Here is a 21053-nt window from a genome sequence, read left to right on the forward strand (position 1 = left end):
CACTTTCAGTTTTGCACGAATGCCGCCATCCACCCACGGTTTCTGGTTAGGGTAGGTTTTAATAGTCACAGTGGGTACAGCATCTCCTATACACTTCCTTATAAACTCACCGAGTCAGCGTATAGGTCGATGTTATTCTCTGAGGCTGACTGGAACATATACCAGTCCGCGTGATCAAAACAATTTTGAAGCGTGGATTTTGATTGGTCAGACCAGCGTTGAATGGTTCTTGTCACTGGTACACCCTGTTTGAGTTTCTGCCTATAAAACGGTAGGAGCTAGATGGCGTCGTGGTCGGATTGGCCGAAGGGAGGGCGGGGGAGGGCTTTGTATGCATCGCGGAAGGTAGAGTAGCAGAGGATGAGTGTATTACCCCCGCGAGTACTACAATCAATATGCTGATAGAATTTAGGTAGCCTTGTTCTCAAATTAGCCTTGTTAAAATCCCCAGCTACAATAAATGCAGCCTCAGGATATGTGGTTTCCAGTTTACATAGAGTCCAGTGAAGTTCCTTGAGGGCCGTCATGGTGTCTGCTTCAGGGGGAATGTACACAGCTGTGATGATAACTGACGAGAATTCTCTTTGGAGGTAATATGGCCGGCATTTGATTGTAAGGAATTCTAGGTCGGGTGAGGAGAAGGACTTGAGTTCCTGTATGTTATTATGATTACACCATGAGTTGTTAATCATGAAGCATACACCACCACCCTTCCTCTTCCATAGAGAGGAGTTTCTCTGTCAGCACGATGCATGGAGAAGCCCGGCGGCTGAACCGATTCCGACAACATATCCAGAGAGAGCCAAGTTTCCGTGACCCAGAGAATGTTACAATCTCTGATGTCTCTCTGAAAGGCAACCCTTGCTCGAATTTCGTCTACCGTGTTGTCAAGAGACTTGACATTGGCGAGTAGTATACTGGGGAGCGTTGGACGATGTGCACATCTACGGAGCCTGACCAGAAGGCCGCGCCGTCTGTCCCTTCTGCGGCGCCATTGTTTTGGGACGGCTTCTGGGATTAGATCCATTGTCCTGGGTGGTGGTCCGAACAGAGGATCCGCTTCGGGAAAGTCGTATTCCTGGTCATAATGTTGGTAAGTTGACGTTGCTCTTATATCCAATAGTTCCTCCCGGCTGTATGTAATAAGACTTAAGATTTCCTGGGGTAACAATGTAATAAATAATACATAAAAAAAAAACGAAATACTGCAAAGTTTCCTAAGGACTCGAAACGAGGCGACCATCTCTGTCGGTGCCACCTTGCACTTCTGTATTTGATATGTATATATACACTGTATTTTGGTGCCAAAACACAGCCCTACCTATAAATAGGGCCTGGAGTTTTTCCTAGTGAGGTCACATGGTCAGCAGAAACTATTGGGCCCTACTGATAAGGCCAGTGCTGGGCTGTGTCATGTTCTTATCTGGTGTTGTGTTGGTTCATGTTCTTATCTGGTGTTGTGTTGGTTCATGTTCTTATCTGGTGTTGTGTTGGTTCATGTTCTTATCTGGTGTTGTGTTGGTTCATGTTCTTATCTGGTGTTGTGTTGGTTCATGTTCTTATCTGGTGTTGTGTTGGTTCATGTTCTTATTTGGTGTTGTGTTGGTTCATGTTCCCTTATCTAGTGTTGTTTTGGTTCATGTTTTTACCTGGGCTCGCTGTGGGGGAGTCCATGGATTGGGACTCACTGCTGCCTCCAGCACTCTCTGAGTCACTACACATCCCCCTGTCCTGGACACCTGATGCCCAGGCTCTCAACGGGCCCTGTCCCCCTCTCAGACCTGGAGGAGAGAGAACCGAGACGAGAGACGAGAGGGGAGGAAAGAGAGAAGCGATAGGAGAGGAAGAGAAAAAGAGAGATAGGTATTAGCAATATGGTAATTGGCCATCAGGTTCTCTAAGATACAAATATTTTGTGTCAGGGTTCTCCCCAAAGAATGTAAGAGATGCGCTGAGACACTTAAAAAAATATGTTTTGCTCTAGATTACAGGAAATTCCCCCTCCCCAGCCAGTCAGCAGCACCTCCTTGTTAAAACATCCTGGCGAGAACCCTGTGTATCATAACATTTCTTGTGTGTACGGGTTCATTTGGATTTGGCCAATCAGAGTCATGGACAGTTTACGCCCTAATCTTACTTGTCGCATGCTTTGTAAACAACAGGTGTAGACAAACAGTAAAAAGCTTACTAACGGACGCTTCCAAACAGGCAGAGAGAAAAACTAAATGTTATAATCGCCCTATCCTCACCTGACCTGCTCCGGGCCAACTGTCTGGCTACAGTCTGGCTACAGCATACCAACTATCTGGCTACAGTATACCAACTGTCTGGCTACAGTCTGGCTACAGCATACCAACTATCTGGCTACAATATACCAACTGTCTGGCTACAGTATACCAACTGTCTGGCTACAGTATACCAACGGTCTGGCTACAGTATACCAACGGTCTGGCTACAGTATACCAACTGTCTGGCTACAGTATACCAACTGTCTGGCTACAGCATACCAACTGTCTGGCTACAGCATACCAACTGTCTGGCTACAGTCTGGCTACAGCATACCAACTATCTGGCTACAGCATACCAACTGTCTGGCTACAGCATACCAACTGTCTGGCTACAGTATACCAACTGTCTGGCTACAGCATACCAACTGTCTGGCTACAGTCTGGCTACAGCATGCCAACTGTCTGGCTACAGTATACCAACTGTCTGGCTGCAGTATACCAACTGTCTGGCTGCAGTATACCAACTGTCTGGCTACAGTATACCAACTGTAGAGGTACTGTACCTTGTATTGTGTTGGGTAGAGGTACTGTACATTGTATTGTGTTGGGTAGAGGTACTGTACCTTGTATTGTGTTGGGTAGAGGTACTGTACCTTGTGTTGGGTAGAGGTACTGTACCTTGTGTTGTGTTGGGTAGAGGTACTGTACCTTGTATTGTGTTGTGTAGAGGTACTGTACCTTGTGTTGTGTTGGGTAGAGGTACTGTACCATGTATTGTGTTGGGTAGAGGTACTGTACCTTGTATTGTGTTGTGTAGAGGTACTGTACCTTGTATTGTGTTGTGTAGAGGTACTGTACCTTGTGTTGTGTTGGGTAGAGGTACTGTACCTTGTGTTGTGTTGGGTAGAGGTACAGTACCTTGTGTTGTGTTGGGTAGAGGTACTGTACCTTGTGTTGTGTTGGGTAGAGGTACTGTACCTTGTGTTGTGTTGGGTAGAGGTACTGTACATTGTATTGTGTAGAGATACTGTACCTTGTATTGTGTTGGGTAGAGGTACTGTACCTTGTATTGTGTTGGGTAGAGGTACAGTACCTTGTGTTGTGTTGGGTAGTGGTTTTGTACCTTGTGTTGTGTTGGGTAGAGGTACTGTACCTTGTATTGTGTTGGGTAGAGGTACTGTACCTTGTATTGTGTTGGGTAGAGGTACTGCACCTTGTATTGTGTTGGGTAGAGGTACTGTACCTTTTATTGTGTTGGGTAGAGATACTGTATCTTGTATTGTGTTGGGTAGAGGTACTGTACCTTGTGTTGGGTAGAGGTACTGTACCTTGTATTGTGTTGGGTAGAGGTACTGTACCTTGTGTTGGGTAGAGATACTGTACCTTGTGTTGGGTAGAGGTACTGTACTTTGTGTTGGGTAGAGGTACTGTACCTTGTATTGTGTTGGGTAAGGTGCTGTACATTGTATTGTGTAGAGATACTGTACCTTGTATTGTGTTGGTTAGAGGTACTGTAACTTGTGTTGGGTAGAGGTACTGTACCTTGTGTTGTGTTGGGTAGAGGTACTGTACCTTGTGTTGTGTTGGGTAGAGGTACTGTACCTTGTGTTGGGTAGAGGTACTGTACCTTGTGTTGGGTAGAGGTACTGTACCTTGTGTTGGGTAGAGGTACTGTACCTTGTGTTGTGTTGGGTAGAGGTACTGTACCTTGTGTTGTGTTGGGTAGTGGTACTGTACCTTGTGTTGGGTAGTGGTACTGTACCTTGTGTTGTGTTGGGTAGTGGTACTGTACCTTGTGTTGTGTTGGGTAGAGGTTACTGTACCTTGTGTTGTGTTGGGTAGAGGTACTGTACCTTGTATTGTGTTGGGTAAGGTGCTGTACATTGGATTGTGTAGAGATACTGTACCTTGTATTGTGTTGGTTAGAGGTACTGTACCTTGTATTGTGTTGGGTAGAGGTACTGTACCTTGTGTTGTGTTGGGTAGAGGTACTGTACCTTGTATTGTGTTGGGTAGAGGTACTGTACCATGTATTGTGTTGGGTAAGGTACTGTACCTTGTATTGTGTTGGGTAGAGGTACTGTACCTTGTATTGTGTTGGGTAGAGGTACTGTACCTTGTGTTGGGTAGAGGTACTGTACCTTGTGTTGTGTTGGGTAGAGGTACTGTAACTTGTGTTGGGTAGAGGTACTGTACCTTGTGTTGTGTTGGGTAGAGGTACTGTACCTTGTGTTGTGTTGGGTAGAGGTACTGTACCTTGTATTGTGTTGGGTAGAGGTACTGTACCTTGTATTGTGTTGGGTAGAGGTACTGTACCTTGTGTTGTGTTGGGTAGAGGTACTGTAACTTGTGTTGGGTAGAGGTACTGTACCTTGTGTTGTGTTGGGTAGAGGTACTGTACCTTGTGTTGGGTAGAGGTACTGTACCTTGTGTTGTTTTGGGTAGAGGTACTGTACCTTGTGTTGGGTAGAGGTACTGTACCTTGTGTTGTTTTGGGTAGAGGTACTGTACCTTGTGTTGGGTAGAGGTACTGTACCTTGTGTTGTGTAGAGGTACTGTACCTTGTGTTGGGTTGGGTAGAGGTACGGTACCTTGTATTGTGTTGGGTAGAGGTACTGTACCTTGTATTGTGTTGGGTAGAGGTACTGTACCTTGTATTGTGTTGGGTAGAGGTACTGTACCTTATATTGTGTTGGGTAGAGGTTTTGTTTACTACTATTGTCTGACTGTGTCTCTGTACCTTGTATGTCCGTGGCGCTGTTGGACCTTTCCCCAGGTCGTGACCCCAGAGGACTATCCACCTCGTCGCCACTCAGGACATCACCAGAGATGAGGGACACCTGCGACAGGTTACTATGGGAACTGGTGCTGCCCGTTGAACGCTTGTTGAACACAGGAAACCTGGAGGGGGAGGCAGAAAGACTGTTAAATATTAACTTGGAGGGGCAAGTTTAACCCACCCAAGGTCGATGGCCGTGCCCCCACTGGAATCAAATTAGCATAATAAGAAAATTCCCATAAACATGTGTCAGTTTAAGGTAGAGATACAGTGTCTGTTGTTTTTTGTTGCATTGAATGCGTTTCTATCCACCAAATACGCCTTTGTCACACTTTAGCATCTGCGGTGAAAGTTTGTTTGTCAGACCAAATCTGTCTTCTCACAAAATTGTCAGGTCACGTTCAAAATGGCTTGACCTGCTTTACGAACCCTTGGGACTCGTCTGAAGTCGATACAGCCCATCTGCCAACTTCTGTCTGTCGTGTCCAAACAGTTTGAGACTATTTCCCCCTAGGACGCCCACAGGCCTCCCAGCAGCAGCAACAACAACAGGATGAGGACTACCCTGGTTTGTACAGTGCATTCGGAAAGTATTCAGACCCCTTGACTTTTTCCACATTTTGTTACTTTGCAACCTTTTCCCCTCATCAATCTACACAAAATACCCCATAATGACATCACAATACCCCATAATGACATCACAATACCCCATAATGACAGCACAATACCCCATAATGACATCACAATACCCCATACTGACATCACAATACCCCATAATGACATCACAATACCCCATAATGACGTCACAATACCCCATAATGACATCACAATACCCCATAATGACATCACAATACCCCATAATGACAAAGCGAAAACAGGTTTTTTAGACATGTTTGCAAACGTATTAAAAATAAAACAGAAATACCTAATTTACAGGGCCTCCCGAGTGGAGCCGCGGTCTAAGGCACTGCATCGCAGTGCTATAAGCGTCCCTTTAAACCCAGGGTTCGATCCCAGGTTGTGTCGCAGCCGGCCGCCCACCGGCCCAGTGTCATCCGGGTTAGGGGAAGGAATGTTCTTGTCCCATCGCGCTCTAGAGAGGTGGCAGGCCGGGCGAATGCATGCTGTACGGTGTTTCCTTCCTTCCTCATGTCCTTTGTGTGGCTGGATTCCTGGTTAAGCGAGCAGTGTGTAAAAAAAGCAGTGCGGCTTGGCAGGACCGTGTTTTCAGAGGAAGCATTGGCTCTCGACCGTCGACTCTCCCGAGTCCATATGGGAGTTGCAGAGACGGGACAAGGGTAGTCATTTAGGCAGTTTACCTTAGTGTTCTTGGACCCAGGGACTATGGTGGTCTGCTTGAAACATGTTAGTATTACAGACTCGGACAGGGAGAGGTTGAAAATGTCAGTGAAGACACCTGCCAGTTGGTCAGCGCATGCTCGGAGAATACGTCCTGGTAATCCGTCTCGCCCTGCGGCCTTGTGAATGTTGACCTGTTTAAAAGGTCTTACTCACATCGGCTATGGAGAGTGGGATCACGCAGTTGTCCGGAACAGCTGGTGCTCTCATGCATGCTTCAGTGTTGCTTGCTTTGAAGTGAGCATATTACTCATTTAGCTCGTCTGGTAGGCTCGTGTCACTGGGCAGCTTACGGCTGGTTTTCCCTTTGTAGTCTGTAATGGTTTGCAGGCCCTGCCACATAAGACGAGCATTGGTGGTGTGTCCGGTGTGGCCGGTGTAGTATGATTCAATCTTAGTCCTGAATTGACTCTTTGCCTGTTTGATGGTTCGTCAGAGGGCATAGCGGGATTTCTTATAAGCATCAGGGTTAGAGTCCCGCTCCTTGAAAGCGGCTGCTCTACCCTTTAGATCAGTGTGTCCTGTAGCTTAGCATCTGCTTCATCTGACCATTTTTTTTTTTAAGACCGAGTCACTGGTACTTCCTGCTTTAGTTGTTGCAAATTCTGAGGCTGGTAACTCTAATGAACTTATCCTCTGCAGCAGAGGTAACTCTGGGTCTTCCTTTCCTGTGGCGGTCCTCATAAGAGCCAGTTTCATCATAGTGCTTGATGGTATTTGTGACTGCACTTGAAGAAACTTTCAAAGTTCTTGACATTTTCCGGATTGACTGACCTTCATGTCTTAAAGTAATGATGGATTGTCGTTTCTCCTTGCTTATTTGAGCTGTTCTTGCCATTATATGGACTTGGTCTTTTACCAAATAGGGCTATACCCTATACCTATACCACCCCTACCTTGTCACAACACAACTGATTGGCTCAAACGCATTAAGAAGGAAAGAAATTCCATAAATGTACTTTTAAGACGGCACACCTGTTAATTGAAATGCATTCCAGGTGACTACCTCATGAAGCTGGTTGAGAGAATGCCAAAAGTGTGCAAAGCAGTCATCAAGGCAAAAGGTGGCTATTTGAAGAATGTCAAATATAAAATATATTTTGACTGGTTTAACACTTTTTGGGTTACTACATGATTCCAGTTTTGATGTCTTCACTATTATTATACAATGTAGAAAATAGTAAAAATGAAGAAAAACCCTTGAATGTACCTAAAACTTTTTACCGGTATTGGACATACATTGGACAGATGTAGACAGACAGTTGGTAAAACGTTATGTTTGGCGTAAATGCAACACAGCTCATCACCCTGAACACACCATCCCCACTGTCAAACATGGTGGTGGCAGCATCATGGTTTGGGCCTGCTTTTCTTCAGCAGGGACAGGGAAGATGGTTAAAATTGATGGGAAGATGGATGGAGCCAAATACAGGACCATTCTGGAAGAAAACCTGATGGAGTCTGCAAAAGACCTGAGACTGGGACGGAGATTTGTCTTCCAACAAGACAATGATCCAAAACATAAAGCAAAATCTACAATGGAATGGTTCAAAAATAAACATATCCAGGTGTTAGAATGGCCAAGTCAAAGTCCAGACCTGAATCCAATCGAGAATCTGTGGAAAGAACTGAAAACTGCTGTTCACAAATGCTCTCCATCCAACCTCACTGAGCTCGAGCTGTTTTGCAAGGAGGAATGGGAAAAAATGTCAGTCTCTCGATGTGCAAAACTGATAGAGACATACCCCAAGCGACTTACAGCTGTAATCGCAGAAAAAGGTGGCGCTACAAAGTATTAACTTAAGGGGGCTGAATAATTTTGCACGCCCAATTTTTCAGTTTTTGATTTGTTAAAAAAGTCTGAAATATCCAATAAATGTCGTTCCACTTCATGATTGTGTCCCACTTGTTGTTGATTCTTCACAAAAAAATACAGTTTTATATCTTTATGTTTGAAGCCTGAAATGTGGCAAAAGGTCGCAAAGTTCAAGGGGGCCGAATACTTTCGCAAGGCACTGTACATGTTCCCTTTAAGAAACATTGATTTAATCACTCAAGTAGAGCGCTGAACTTTTTGAGCTAGTTCAAAACGCTGAGCCAGAATCCCACACTCAATCTACTGTGCTACATTCAGTGCTCTCCACAGTTATTTCCTCAGGAAGGGCTCGAATTCAACTCTCTCCCTACTACTCTCTCTCTCTCCCTACTCTCTCTCCCTACTACTCTCTCTCTCCCTCCCTACTCTCTCTCCCTAACTCTCTCTCCCCCAAACCCCTCACACCCCTTCTAGCTCTCTTTCTCTCTCTGTCTCATAGTGTTACTCTTTGTGAGGAGTCAGTACTACTGTACACGGACAGTGACAGAACATGGAAGACAATGGGAGTTGATGAGGGAAAAGGCGCCAGTCCACAATCAAACTGAAACTGTTTTCATTTTCTCTCCGATTCTGTTTGTGTCTCTAGCAACAAAAAAACAAAAAAGTGTAAAGAAACACGTTAGGACTTGACGAAAACAAAACAATGACTGAAGACTAAACTTTGACCTTTAGTTGTTGTTTTAAAACGGTTGTTCCAAATGCCCCTATGGCTTGTGTTTTTCACTCTCAGTGAACCTTGAAGTAGGACTTCTAAGTCCCCCAAAAAATCAAAATGGAGCACAAATCTATATTTAGTGTACTGGCGAGGTCTTTGAGGTCTTTCCAATGCCATTTGAGACGAAGCCTAAGTATGTAAGTGAGTATAAGTTGACTAACCGTTCATCAACGGAGAAGGACTCCATGTGTATCTGATCTTTGGGAAGATTACGGACAAACTCGGCGTATCTCTGTCCAGGCTCGTACATCTTAGCGTTTTCACACAGGGCCTGGTAGTGGCCGGGGAGAGACACGGTCTGGGCCTGCTGCAGCTGGAGCCAGTTGACTGTCACCTGGAGAAAGAGGGAGGGAGAGGGGGAAAGTTAGAATGCTTTCAAATAGGATTTATGGAATTTTGCCCCTTAAAAAAAAACAACAACAACATTGGACAATGTTTATATATGACACCCTTATATACAGACCCATTTTTATGACATCCAGTCACATAAACTCTGGAGCTATACTCATGTCAAGCCTGGCTCCTGATACTCTGAAGAGACTATAACTTACAGCTTTGAGTGTGAGGTCACACTGAGTCACCAGTTCTCTGATCTGAGTGAGGATGTCTGTCTTGGTGCTGGCCAGCTCTGCCCTCCTGGCCCCTGCATCAGTTACACAGGATCTGTACTGGTCTCTGGCATCCTCAGCCTGAGATAGAGAGAGAGAGAGGAGAATAACAGGCTCTGTACTGGTCTCTGGCATCCTCAGCCTGAGATAGAGAGAGAGAGAGGAGAATAACAGGCTCTGTACTGGTCTGGCATCCTCAGCCTGAGCTAGAGAGAGAGAGGGGAATAACAGGCTCTGTACTGGTCTGGCATCCTCAGCCTGAGATAGAGGAGAATAACACACTCTGTACTGGTCTGGCATCCTCAGCCTGAGAGAGCGAGAGAGCGAGAGAGCGAGAGAGCGAGAGAGCGAGAGAGCGAGAGAGCGAGAGAGAGAGAGAGAGAGAGAGAGAGAGAGAGAGAGAGCTCACTGCCCACAAAATGAGGTGGAAACTGAGCTGCACTTCCTAACCTCCTGCCCAATGTATGACCATATTAGAGAGACATATTTCCCTCAGATTACACAGATCCACAAATAATTTGAAAACAAATCCAATTTTGAAAAACTCCCATATCTACTGGGTGAAATACCACAGTGTGCCATCACAGCAGCAAGATTTGTGACCTGTTGCCACGAGAAAAGGGCAACCAGTGAAGAACAAACACCATTGTAAATACCCATATTTATGCTTATTTATTTTATCTTGTGTCCTTTAACCATTTGTACGTTGTTAAAACACTGTATATATATAATATGACATTTGTAATGTCTTTATTGTTTTGAAACTTCTGTATGTGTAATGTTTACTGTTCATTTTTATTGTTTCTCACTTTATATATTCACTTTATATATTATCTACCTCACTTGATTTGGCAATGTTAACACATGTTTCCCATGCCAATAAAGCCCTTGAATTGAATTGAATTGAGAGAGGGGAATAACAGGCTCTGTACTGGTCTCTGGCATGCTCAGCCTGAGATAGAGAGAGAGAGGGGGGAATAACAGGCTCTGTACTGGTCTCTGGCATCCTCAGCCTGAGATAGAGAGAGAGAGGGGAATAACAGGCTCTGTACTGGTAGAGAGAGGGGGAGAGGAATGGCAAAACCTGTTATTATCTGAATGAGTGTGGATCTATCTCAACTGTTATTATCTGAATGAGTGTGGATCTATCTACCTATTCAATTATTTCAGAACTACGCAAGAGCCTTGGGGGCCTTCTAACAAGCTAGTTACACATCAGCCGCACAGGGGTATAGAGATCAGTAATACAGGAATATAGAGATCAGTAACACAGGAGATCAACCCGGGAGGAAAACACCGTACACCTGGCGACCGTGTCAGCGTGAACGGACCCGGCCCGCCACAGGAGTCACTAGAGAGCGATGGGGCGAGGAAATCTCGGCCTGCCAAACCCTCTACTAACCCGGACGACGCTGGGCCAATTGTGCGCCGCCTCATGGGTCTCCCAGTCACGGCCAGCTTTGACACAGCTTGGGATCGAACCCGGGTCTGTAGTGCTGCCTCAAGCACTGCGATGCAGTGCCTTAGACCGTTGTGCCACTCGGGAGGCCCCCGCAAATTGATTTTAACAAACAATTGGTCCCCCAAAAAATGCAGACCTCCGTTGAACTTCAAAATCCCGATGTGGCCCTTGATCCAAAAAGTTTGCACACCCTAATCTATGGATTTCACATGACTGGGAATACAGATACCTTAAAAAAGGTAGGGGCTTGGATCAGAAAACCAGTCCGTATCTGGTGTGACCACCATTTGCCTCATGCAGCATGACACATCTCCAGCTCTGTTCACAACATTTGACATCAGCAAACCGCTCGCCCACACGATCTGCCATCTGCCCGGTACAGTAGAAACCGGGATTCATCCCTAAAGAGCCCAATTCTCCAGCTTGCCAGTGGCCATCGAAGGTGAGCATTTGCCCACTGAAGTCGGGTTTTGATGCCGACCTGCAGTCAGGTCAAGGCCCTGGTGAGGATGAAGAGGACGCGGATGATCTTCCCTGAGACGGTTTCTGACAGTTTGTGCAGAAATACTTTGGTTGTGTAAACCCACAGTCTCATCAGATGTCCGGGTGGCTGGTCTCAGATGATCCAGCTGCTGAAGAAGCCGGATGTGGAGGTCCTGAGCTCGTGTGAGCTGAGCTGAGCTGAGCTGATACACGGTCTGCGGTTGTGAGGCCGGTTGGACGTACTTCCAAATTCTCCAAAACGACGTTGGAGGCGGCTTATGGTAGAAAAATGAACATTCAATTCTCTGGCAACAGCTCTGGTGGACATTCTTGCAGTCAGCATGCCAATTGCACACTCCCTCAAAACTTCAGACTTCTGTGGCAAAACTGCACATTTTAGAGTGGCCTTTTATTGTCCCCAGCACAAGGTGCACCTATGTAATTATCACACTGTTTAATCAGCTTCTTGAAATGCTGCCCCTGTCAGGTGGATTAATTATCTTGGCAAATGAGAAATACTCACTAACAGAATATGTAAACAAATTTGTGCAAAACATATGAGAGAAAAAAAGATTTTGGTGCGTATGGAACATTTCTGGTATGTTTTATTTCAGCTCATTAAACATCAGTATATTTCTCTCCTCATACCTTCTGAAGAGCCTCCTCCTCCAGTTTCTCCCCTCATACCTTCTGAAGAGCCTCCTCCTCCAGTGTCTCCCCTCATACCTTCTGAAGAGCCTCCTCTTCCAGTTTCTCCCCTCATACATTCTGAAGAGCCTCCTCCTCCAGTTTCTCCCCTCATACCTTCTGAAGAGCCTCCTCCTCCAGTTTCCTCTTCTTGTCCAGCTGTTTGGACTGTTCCTCCTGGGAGCGGCTGGTTGAGGACTGGGCCTTGTGGTACTCGTCTCTCCTCTGGACCTGGGTCCACCGAGCCTTACGCAGAGCCGCCTCGGACTCTTGCTAAGGAGGAGAGGGGAGGATACAGATGGACAGGTAGACACACTGTGTGTTATAGGGAGGATACAGGTGGACAGGTAGACACACTGTGTGTTATAGGGAGGATACAGGTGGACAGGTAGACACACTGTGTGTTATAGGGAGGATACAGGTAGACAGACTGTGTGTTATAGGGAGGATACAGGTAGACAGGTAGACACACTGTGTGTTATAGGGAGGATATAGGTAGACAGGTAGACACACTGTGTGTTTATAGGGAGGATACAGGTAGACAGGTAGACACACTGTGTGTTATAGGGAGGATACAGGTGGACAGGTAGACACACTGTGTGTTATAGGGAGGATACAGGTAGACAGGTAGACACACTGTGTGTTATAGGGAGGATACAGGTGGACAGGTAGACACACTGTGTGTTAAAGGGAGGATGCAGGTAGACACACTGTGTGTTATAGGGAGGATACAGGTAGACAGGTGTGTTAAAGAGAGGATACAGGTAGACAGGTGTGTTAAAGAGAGGATACAGGTAGACAGGTGTGTTAAAGGGAGGATACAGGTACACACACAGAGAAAACAGCAGAGGGACAGAAGTCTCACATACCATTTTCTTCTGTTCTCTCTGCCACTGCTCCTTGATGTCTTTCCTCAGTTTGTCCAGCTCAGTCTTTCTGGACAACAGCGGCTACAGGACGCACAAAGAGGCACCAACTATAGTATAGTGTACATTCCATTATATCACATCACTTTCCCACAAATTACTTTGAACCCAAATTATACATTGTTGCCTTGTCAGAGACAAGATCATTCTCTACCTGATTGTGAGTCTTGAAGTTCTGTTGACCCCTATAAAGACTGTCACTGACCCCTATAAAGACTGTCACTGACCCCTATAAAGACTGTCATTGACCCCTATAAAGACTGTCACTGACCCCTATAAAGACTGTGGTTGACCCCTATAAAGACTGCCACTGACCCCTATAAAGACTGTCACTGACCCCTATAAAGACTGTCACTGACCCCTATAAAGACTGTTACTGACCCCTATAAAGACTGTCACTGACCCCTATAAAGACTGTCAGTGACCCATATAAAGAATGTCAGTGACCCCTATAAAGACTGTCACTGACCCCTATAAAGACTGTCGTTGACCCCTATAAAGACTGTCACTGACCGCTATAATGACTGTCAGTGACCCCTATAAAGACTGTCACTGACCCCTATAAAGACTGTCACTGACCCCTATAAAGACTGTCGTTGACCCCTATAAAGACTGTCACTGACCCCTATAAAGACTGTCACTGACCCCTATAAAGACTGTCACTGACCCATTTAAAGACTGTCAGTGACCCCTATAAAGACTGTCAGTGACCCCTATAAAGACTGTCACTGACCCCTATAAAGACTGCCAGTGACCCCTATAAAGACTCAGACCCCTATAAAGACTGTCAGTGACCCCTATAAAGACTCATACCCATATAAAGACTGTCACTGACCCCTATAAAGACTGTCATTGACCCCTATAAAGACTGTCAGTGACCCCTATAAAGACTGTCACAGACGCCTATAAAGACTGTCACTGACCCCTATAAAGACTGTCACTGACCCCTATAAAGACTGTCACTGACCCCTATAAAGACTGTCAGTGACCCATATAAAGAATGTCAGTGACCCCTATAAAGACTGTCACTGACCCCTATAAAGACTGTCGTTGACCCCTATAAAGACTGTCACTGACCCCTATAAAGACTGTCAGTGACCCCTATAAAGACTGTCACTGACCCCTATAAAGACTGTCAGTGACCCCTATAAAGACTGTCACTGACCCATTTAAAGACTGTCAGTGACCCCTATAAAGACTGTCAGTGACCCCTATAAAGACTGTCAGTGACCCCTATAAAGACTGTCACTGACCCCTATAAAGACTGTCACTGACCCCTATAAAGACTGTGGTTGACCCCTATAAAGACTGTCACTGACCCCTATAAAGACTGTCAGTGACCCCTATAAAGACTGTCAGTGACCCCTATAAAGACTGTCAGTGACCCCTATAAAGACTGTCAGTGACCCCTATAAAGACTGTCACTGACCCCTATAAAGACTGTCACTGACCCCTATAAAGACTGTCACTGACCCCTATAAAGACTGCCGTTGATCCCTATAAAGACTGTCACTGACCCCTATAAAGACTGTCACTGACCCCTATAAAGACTCAGACCCCTATAAAGACTGTCAGTGACCCCTATAAAGACTGTCACTGACCCCTATAAAGACTGTCACTGACCCCTATAAAGACTGTCACTGACCCCTATAAAGACTGCCGTTGATCCCTATAAAGACTGTCACTGACCCCTATAAAGACTGTCACTGACCCCTATAAAGACTCAGACCCCTATAAAGACTGTCACTGACCCCTATAAAGACTGTCACTGACCCCTATAAAGACTGTCAGTGACCCCTATAAAGACTGTCACTGACCCCTATAAAGACTGTCACTGACCCCTATAAAGACTGTCACTGACCCCTATAAAGACTGTCACTGACCCCTATAAAGACTGTCAGTGACCCCTATAAAGACTGTCACAGACCCCTATAAAGACTGTCACAGACCCCTATAAAGACTGTTACTGACCCCTATAAAGACTGTCACTGACCCCTATAAAGACTGTCACTGACCCCTATAAAGACTGTCACTGACCCCTATAAAGACTGTCACTGACCCCTATAAAGACTGTCACTGACCCCTATAAAGACTGTCAGTGACCCATATAAAGACTGTCAGTGACCCCTATAAAGACTGTCACTGACCCCTATAAAGACTGTCGTTGACCCCTATAAAGACTGTCACTGACCCCTATAAAGACTATCAGTGACCCCTATAAAGACTGTCACTGACCCCTATAAAGACTGTCACTGACCCCTATAAAGACTGTCACTGACCCCTATAAAGACTGTCACTGACCCCTATAAAGACTGTCACTGACCCCTATAAAGACTGTCACTGACCCATTTAAAGACTGTCAGTGACCCCTATAAAGACTGTCAGTGACCCCTATAAAGACTGTCACTGGCCCCTATAAAGACTGTCACTGACCCCTATAAAGACTGTCACTGACCCCTATAAAAAGACTGTCACAGACCCCTATAAAGACTGTCACTGACCCCTATAAAAAGACTGTCACTGACCCCTATAAAAAGACTGTCACAGACCCCTATAAAGACTGTCGTCGACCCCTATAAAGACTGTCATTCGTACCTGTATGAATTTGTTGGTCTGCAGGGCAGTGGCAGTCTGCAGGAGGAGTTGGCTGTACTCAATGTCATTCTTAAACGTAGAAATATAGATATCTCTGAACGGCATGTAGTCCTGTGGGCCAGACGAACATACGGAAAACATATCAGTAGTCACATTCTATGTTGATGTTGATGTGTGCACTGTGAGTTGAAGAGGGTTAACCTATGTTTTAATCGATGTAAAATATTACCTGTTGACTCGCGAGCGTCTTTGCAGATTCTGCCATTTTGGCATAACTTTTGGCACATTCAATGTCTGGGGGAAGACATAAGCCAGTGTGAATGTGTGATTGGATTGTTGGTTGTGGTGATATGTGTGTGTCTGTGTGACTGCATGCGCCCTTGCGTTTGTGCACGTCTAACTAACCCAGTCCCAGGCGTTTGTCGACCCAGGCCAGCAGATCCTTGGTGTACTTGGACCAGGCCTTGGCATAGAGCAGAGCTGACTCCACCCCGCTGTCGTTCTTCTGCAGGGTCACGTCAACCTCCTCCTCTTTAGACAGCGCCACCCCTGGGCCTGGAGAGGTAATACAGGAGGATCAAGGTAGGACGGAGAAGATTTTATTTATTTATTTTATTTTACCTTTATTTAACTAGGCAAGTCAGTTAACAACAAATTCTTATTTTCAATGATGGTCTAGGAACAGTGGGTTAACTGCCTGTTCAGGGGCAGAACAACAGATTTGTACCTTGTCAGCTCAGGGTTTGAGCTTGCAACCTTCCGGTTACTAGTCCAACGCTCTAACTACTAGGCTGCCCTGCTGCCCCAAGATGCTGATTTTGGGTCAGTTTTTTTTTTGCATTTTCCCCCACTAAATGGTCAAGGTTAGGATTAGGGGAGGGGAAGCTGAACCCAGATCTGTACCTAGGGGAAAGGTCAAACTGGAGCTATAGCGTGCTATTGTTATTACACATGACTGTTTTTCCCCAGGGCGGTTTTCCTATCCACATGACCTAACCAAGACATTCTGGACCCATGTAAGTACTGTACGAAGTGAGGACAAGGTACAACACACTCTGTTTCAATCCCAGAGGCTAGCTACATGTCCATTTATATGAGAATAACTAATAAAGCGAACTACAAGTTTCAAGTTGAATTAGTGTGTTTCATTAATTATTAATTTGTTTAGTTAGTATGTATCGGGATACACATGGTTTACACCGTCCAACTAAATTCTAACTGCAGATTCCTTCTCTACAGCGCAACGATAATAAGAAATAATAATAACAGATAAAAATAGGAGCATAAAGTGAATGGCTCAGTAGAATAGAATAAAAACATTTCTGCATAAGTATAAATGTTTGTCTTCAGGAACAGACAAGACGCGCTCCCTCCTCAGGAACAGTCAAGACGCGCTCCCTCTTCAGGAACAGACAAGACACGCTCCCTCTTCAGGAACAGACAAGACGCGCTCCCTCTTCAGGAACAGTCAAGACGCGCTCCCTCTTCAGGAACAGACAAGACACGCTCCCTCTTCAGGAACAGACAAGACGCGCTCCCTCTTCAGGAACAGACAAGACGCGCTCCCTCCTCAGGAACAGACAAGACGCGCTCCCTCTTCAGGAACAGACAAGACGCGCTCCCTCTTCAGGAACAGACAAGACGCGCTCCCTCTTCAGGAACAGACAAGACGCGCTCCCTCTTCAGGAACAGACAAGACGCGCTCCCTCTTCAGGAACAGACAAGACGCGCTCCCTCCTCAGGAACAGACAAGACGCGCTCCCTCTTCAGGAACAGACAAGACGCGCTCCCTCCTCAGGAACAGACAAGACGCGCTCCCTCTTCAGGAACAGACAAGACGCGCTCCCTCTTCAGGAACAGACAAGACGCGCTCCCTCTTCAGGAACAGACAAGACGCGCTCCCTCCTCAGGAACAGACAAGACGCGCTCCCTCCTCAGGAACAGACAAGACGTGCTCCCTCCTCAGGAACAGATAAGACGCGCTCCCTCTTCAGGAACAGACAAGACGCGCTCCCTCCTCAGGAACAGGCAAGACGCGCTCCCTCCTCAGGAACAGACAAGACGCGCTCCCTCCTCAGGAACAGACAAGACGCGCTCCCTCTTCAGGAACAGACAAGACGCGCTCCCTCTTCAGGAACAGACAAGACGCGCTCCCTCTTCAGGAACAGACAAGACGCGCTCCCTCCTCAGGAACAGACAAGACGCGCTCCCTCTTCAGGAACAGACAAGACGCGCTCCCTCTTCAGGAACAGACAAGACGCGCTCCCTCCTCAGGAACAGACAAGACGCGCTCCCTCTTCAGGAACAGACAAGACGCGCTCCCTCTTCTGGAACAGACAAGACGCGCTCCCTCTTCAGGAACAGACAAGACGCGCTCCCTCCTCAGGAACAGACAAGACGCGCTCCCTCTTCTGGAACAGACAAGACGCGCTCCCTCCTCAGGAACAGACAAGACGCGCTCCCTCCTCAGGAACAGACAAGACACGCTCCCTCTTCAGGAACAGACAAGACGCGCTCCCTCTTCAGGAACAGACAAGACGCGCTCCCTCCTCAGGAACAGACAAGACGCGCTCCCTCTTCAGGAACAGACAAGACGCGCTCCCTCTTCAGGAACAGACAAGACGCGCTCCCTCCTCAGGAACAGACAAGACGCGCTCCCTCTTCAGGAACAGACAAGACGCGCTCCCTCTTCAGGAACAGACAAGACGCGCTCCCTCCTCAGGAACAGATAAGACGCGCTCCCTCTTCAGGAACAGACAAGACGCGCTCCCTCCTCAGGAACAGACAAGACGCGCTCCCTCTTCAGGAACAGACAAGACGCGCTCCCTCTTCAGGAACAGACAAGACGCGCTCCCTCTTCAGGAACAGACAAGACGCGCTCCCTCTTCAGGAACAGACAAGACGCGCTCCCTCCTCAGGAACAGACAAGACGCGCTCCCTCCTCAGGAACAGACAAGAGGTGCTCCCTCCTCAGGAACAGATAAGACGCGCTCCCTCTTCAGGAACAGACAAGACGCGCTCCCTCTTCAGGAACAGACAAGACGCGCTCCCTCCTCAGGAACAGGCAAGACGCGCTCCCTCTTCAGGAACAGACAAGACGCGCTCCCTCTTCAGGAACAGACAAGACGCGCTCCCTCTTCAGGAACAGTCAAGACGCGCTCCCTCTTCAGGAACAGACAAGACGCGCTCCCTCTTCAGGAACAGACAAGACGCGCTCCCTCTTCAGGAACAGACAAGACGCGCTCCCTCCTCAGGAACAGACAAGACGTGCTCCCTCCTCAGGAACAGATAAGACACGCTCCCTCTTCAGGAACAGACAAGACGTGCTCCCTCCTCAGGAACAGATAAGACACGCTCCCTCTTCAGGAACAGACAAGACGTGCTCCCTCCTCAGGAACAGACAAGACGTGCTCCCTCCTCAGGAACAGATAAGACGCGCTCCCTCTTCAGGAACAGACAAGACGCGCTCCCTCTTCAGGAACAGACAAGACGCGCTCCCTCTTCAGGAACAGACAAGACGCGCTCCCTCTTCAGGAACAGACAAGACGCGCTCCCTCTTCAGGAACAGACAAGACGCGCTCCCTCTACCTGTATATAGCCATGGTACTTCCTGTATATAGCCATGTTATTGTTACTTATTGTGTATTTATTCTTCATCTTCATATTATATGTCTATTATGATTGTTGGGAAGGGCCAGTCAGTCAGCATTTCACTGTTAGTCTACACCTGTTGTTTACCAAGGGCCCGTCAGTCAGCATTTCCCTGTTAGTCTACACCTGTTGTTTACCAGGGACCCTTCAGTCAGCATTTCCCTGTTAGTCTACACCTGTTGTTTACCAGGGACCCTTCAGTCAGCATTTCCCTGTTAGTCTACACCTGTTGTTTACCAAGGGCCCGTCAGTCAGCATTTCACTGTTAGTCCACACCTGTTGTTTACCAAGGACCCTTCAGTCAGCATTTCCCTGTTAGTCTACACCTGTTGTTTACCAGGGAGCCTTCAGTCAGCATTTCACTGTTAGTCTACACCTGTTGTTTACCAAGGACCCTTCAGTCAGCATTTCCCTGTTAGTCTACACCTGTTGTTTACCAGGGAGCCTTCAGTCAGCATTTCCCTGTTAGTCTACACCTGTTGTTTACCAAGGACCCTTCAGTCAGCATTTCACTGTTAGTCTACACCTGTTGTTTACCAGGGAGCCTTCAGTCAGCATTTCACTGTTAGTCTACACCTGTTGTTTACCAGGGAGCCTTCAGTCAGCATTACACTGTTAGTCTACACCTGCTGTTTACCAAGGGCCCGTCAGTCAGCATTTCACTGTTAGTCTACACCTGTTGTTTACCAGGGAGCCTTCAGTCAGCATTTCACTGTTAGTCTACACCTGTTGTTTACCAAGGGCCCGTCAGTCAGCATTTCACTGTTAGTCTACACCTGTTGTTTACCAGGGAGCCTTCAGTCAGCATTTCACTGTTAGTCTACACCTGTTGTTTACCAAGGGCCCGTCAGTCAGCATTTCACTGTTAGTCCACACCTGTTGTTTACCAAGGGCCCGTCAGTCAGCATTTCACTGTTAGTCTACACCTGTTGTTTACCAGGGAGCCTTCAGTCAGCATTTCACTGTTAGTCTACACCTGTTGTTTACCAAGGGCCCGTCAGTCAGCATTTCACTGTTAGTCTACACCTGTTGTTTACCAGGGAGCCTTCAGTCAGCATTTCACTGTTAGTCTACACCTGTTGTTTACCAAGGGCCCGTCAGTCAGCATTTCACTGTTAGTCCACACCTGTTGTTTACCAAGGGCCCTTCAGTCAGCATTTCACTGTTAGTCTACACCTGTTGTTTACCAAGGGCCCGTCAGTCAGCATTTCACTGTTAGTCTACACCTGTTGTTTACCAGGGAGCCTTCAGTCAGCATTTCACTGTTAGTCTACACCTGTTGTTTACCAAGGGCCCGTCAGTCAGCATTTCACTGTTAGTCTACACCTGTTGTTTACCAAGGACCCTTCAGTCAGCATTTCCCTGTTAGTCTACACCTGTTGTTTACCAGGGACCCTTCAGTCAGCATTTCCCTGTTAGTCTACACCTGTTGTTTACCAAGGACCCTTCAGTCAGCATTTCACTGTTAGTCTACACCTGTTGTTTACCAGGGAGCCTTCAGTCAGCATTTCACTGTTAGTCCACACCTGTTGTTTACCAAGGGCCCTTCAGTCAGCATTTCACTGTTAGTCTACACCTGTTGTTTACCAAGGACCTTTCAGTCAGCATTTCCCTGTTAGTCTACACCTGTTGTTTACCAAGGACCCTTCAGTCAGCATTTCCCTGTTAGTCTACACCTGTTGTT

At 46.7% G+C, this 21053-nt stretch overlaps 1 protein-coding gene across 8 annotated transcripts in view; it reads right to left on the reverse strand.

Moving 5' to 3' along the window:
- LOC110530853 (rho GTPase-activating protein 29) overlaps window positions 1-21053 on the reverse strand; it is an 82021-nt gene that overhangs the window by 12375 nt on the left and 48593 nt on the right. For 7 of the 8 annotated variants that reach the window (XM_036986630.1, XM_036986628.1, XM_036986629.1 and 4 more), the window contains 9 exons: window positions 16124-16273; window positions 15948-16012; window positions 15719-15829; window positions 13067-13147; window positions 12315-12470; window positions 9509-9646; window positions 9119-9291; window positions 4969-5129; window positions 1650-1781 (listed from right to left, as the gene is read on the reverse strand). In XM_036986630.1, the coding sequence (XP_036842525.1) occupies window positions 1650-1781; window positions 4969-5129; window positions 9119-9291; window positions 9509-9646; window positions 12315-12470; window positions 13067-13147; window positions 15719-15829; window positions 15948-16012; window positions 16124-16273 (1167 nt within the window). The remainder of the gene's footprint in view (window positions 1-1649; window positions 1782-4968; window positions 5130-9118; window positions 9292-9508; window positions 9647-12314; window positions 12471-13066; window positions 13148-15718; window positions 15830-15947; window positions 16013-16123; window positions 16274-21053) is intronic. The other variant, XM_036986631.1, reaches the window with a different exon arrangement.

The sequence above is a fragment of the Oncorhynchus mykiss genome, chromosome 8, assembly GCF_013265735.2.
Source record: "Oncorhynchus mykiss isolate Arlee chromosome 8, USDA_OmykA_1.1, whole genome shotgun sequence".
NCBI lineage: Eukaryota > Metazoa > Chordata > Actinopteri > Salmoniformes > Salmonidae > Oncorhynchus > Oncorhynchus mykiss.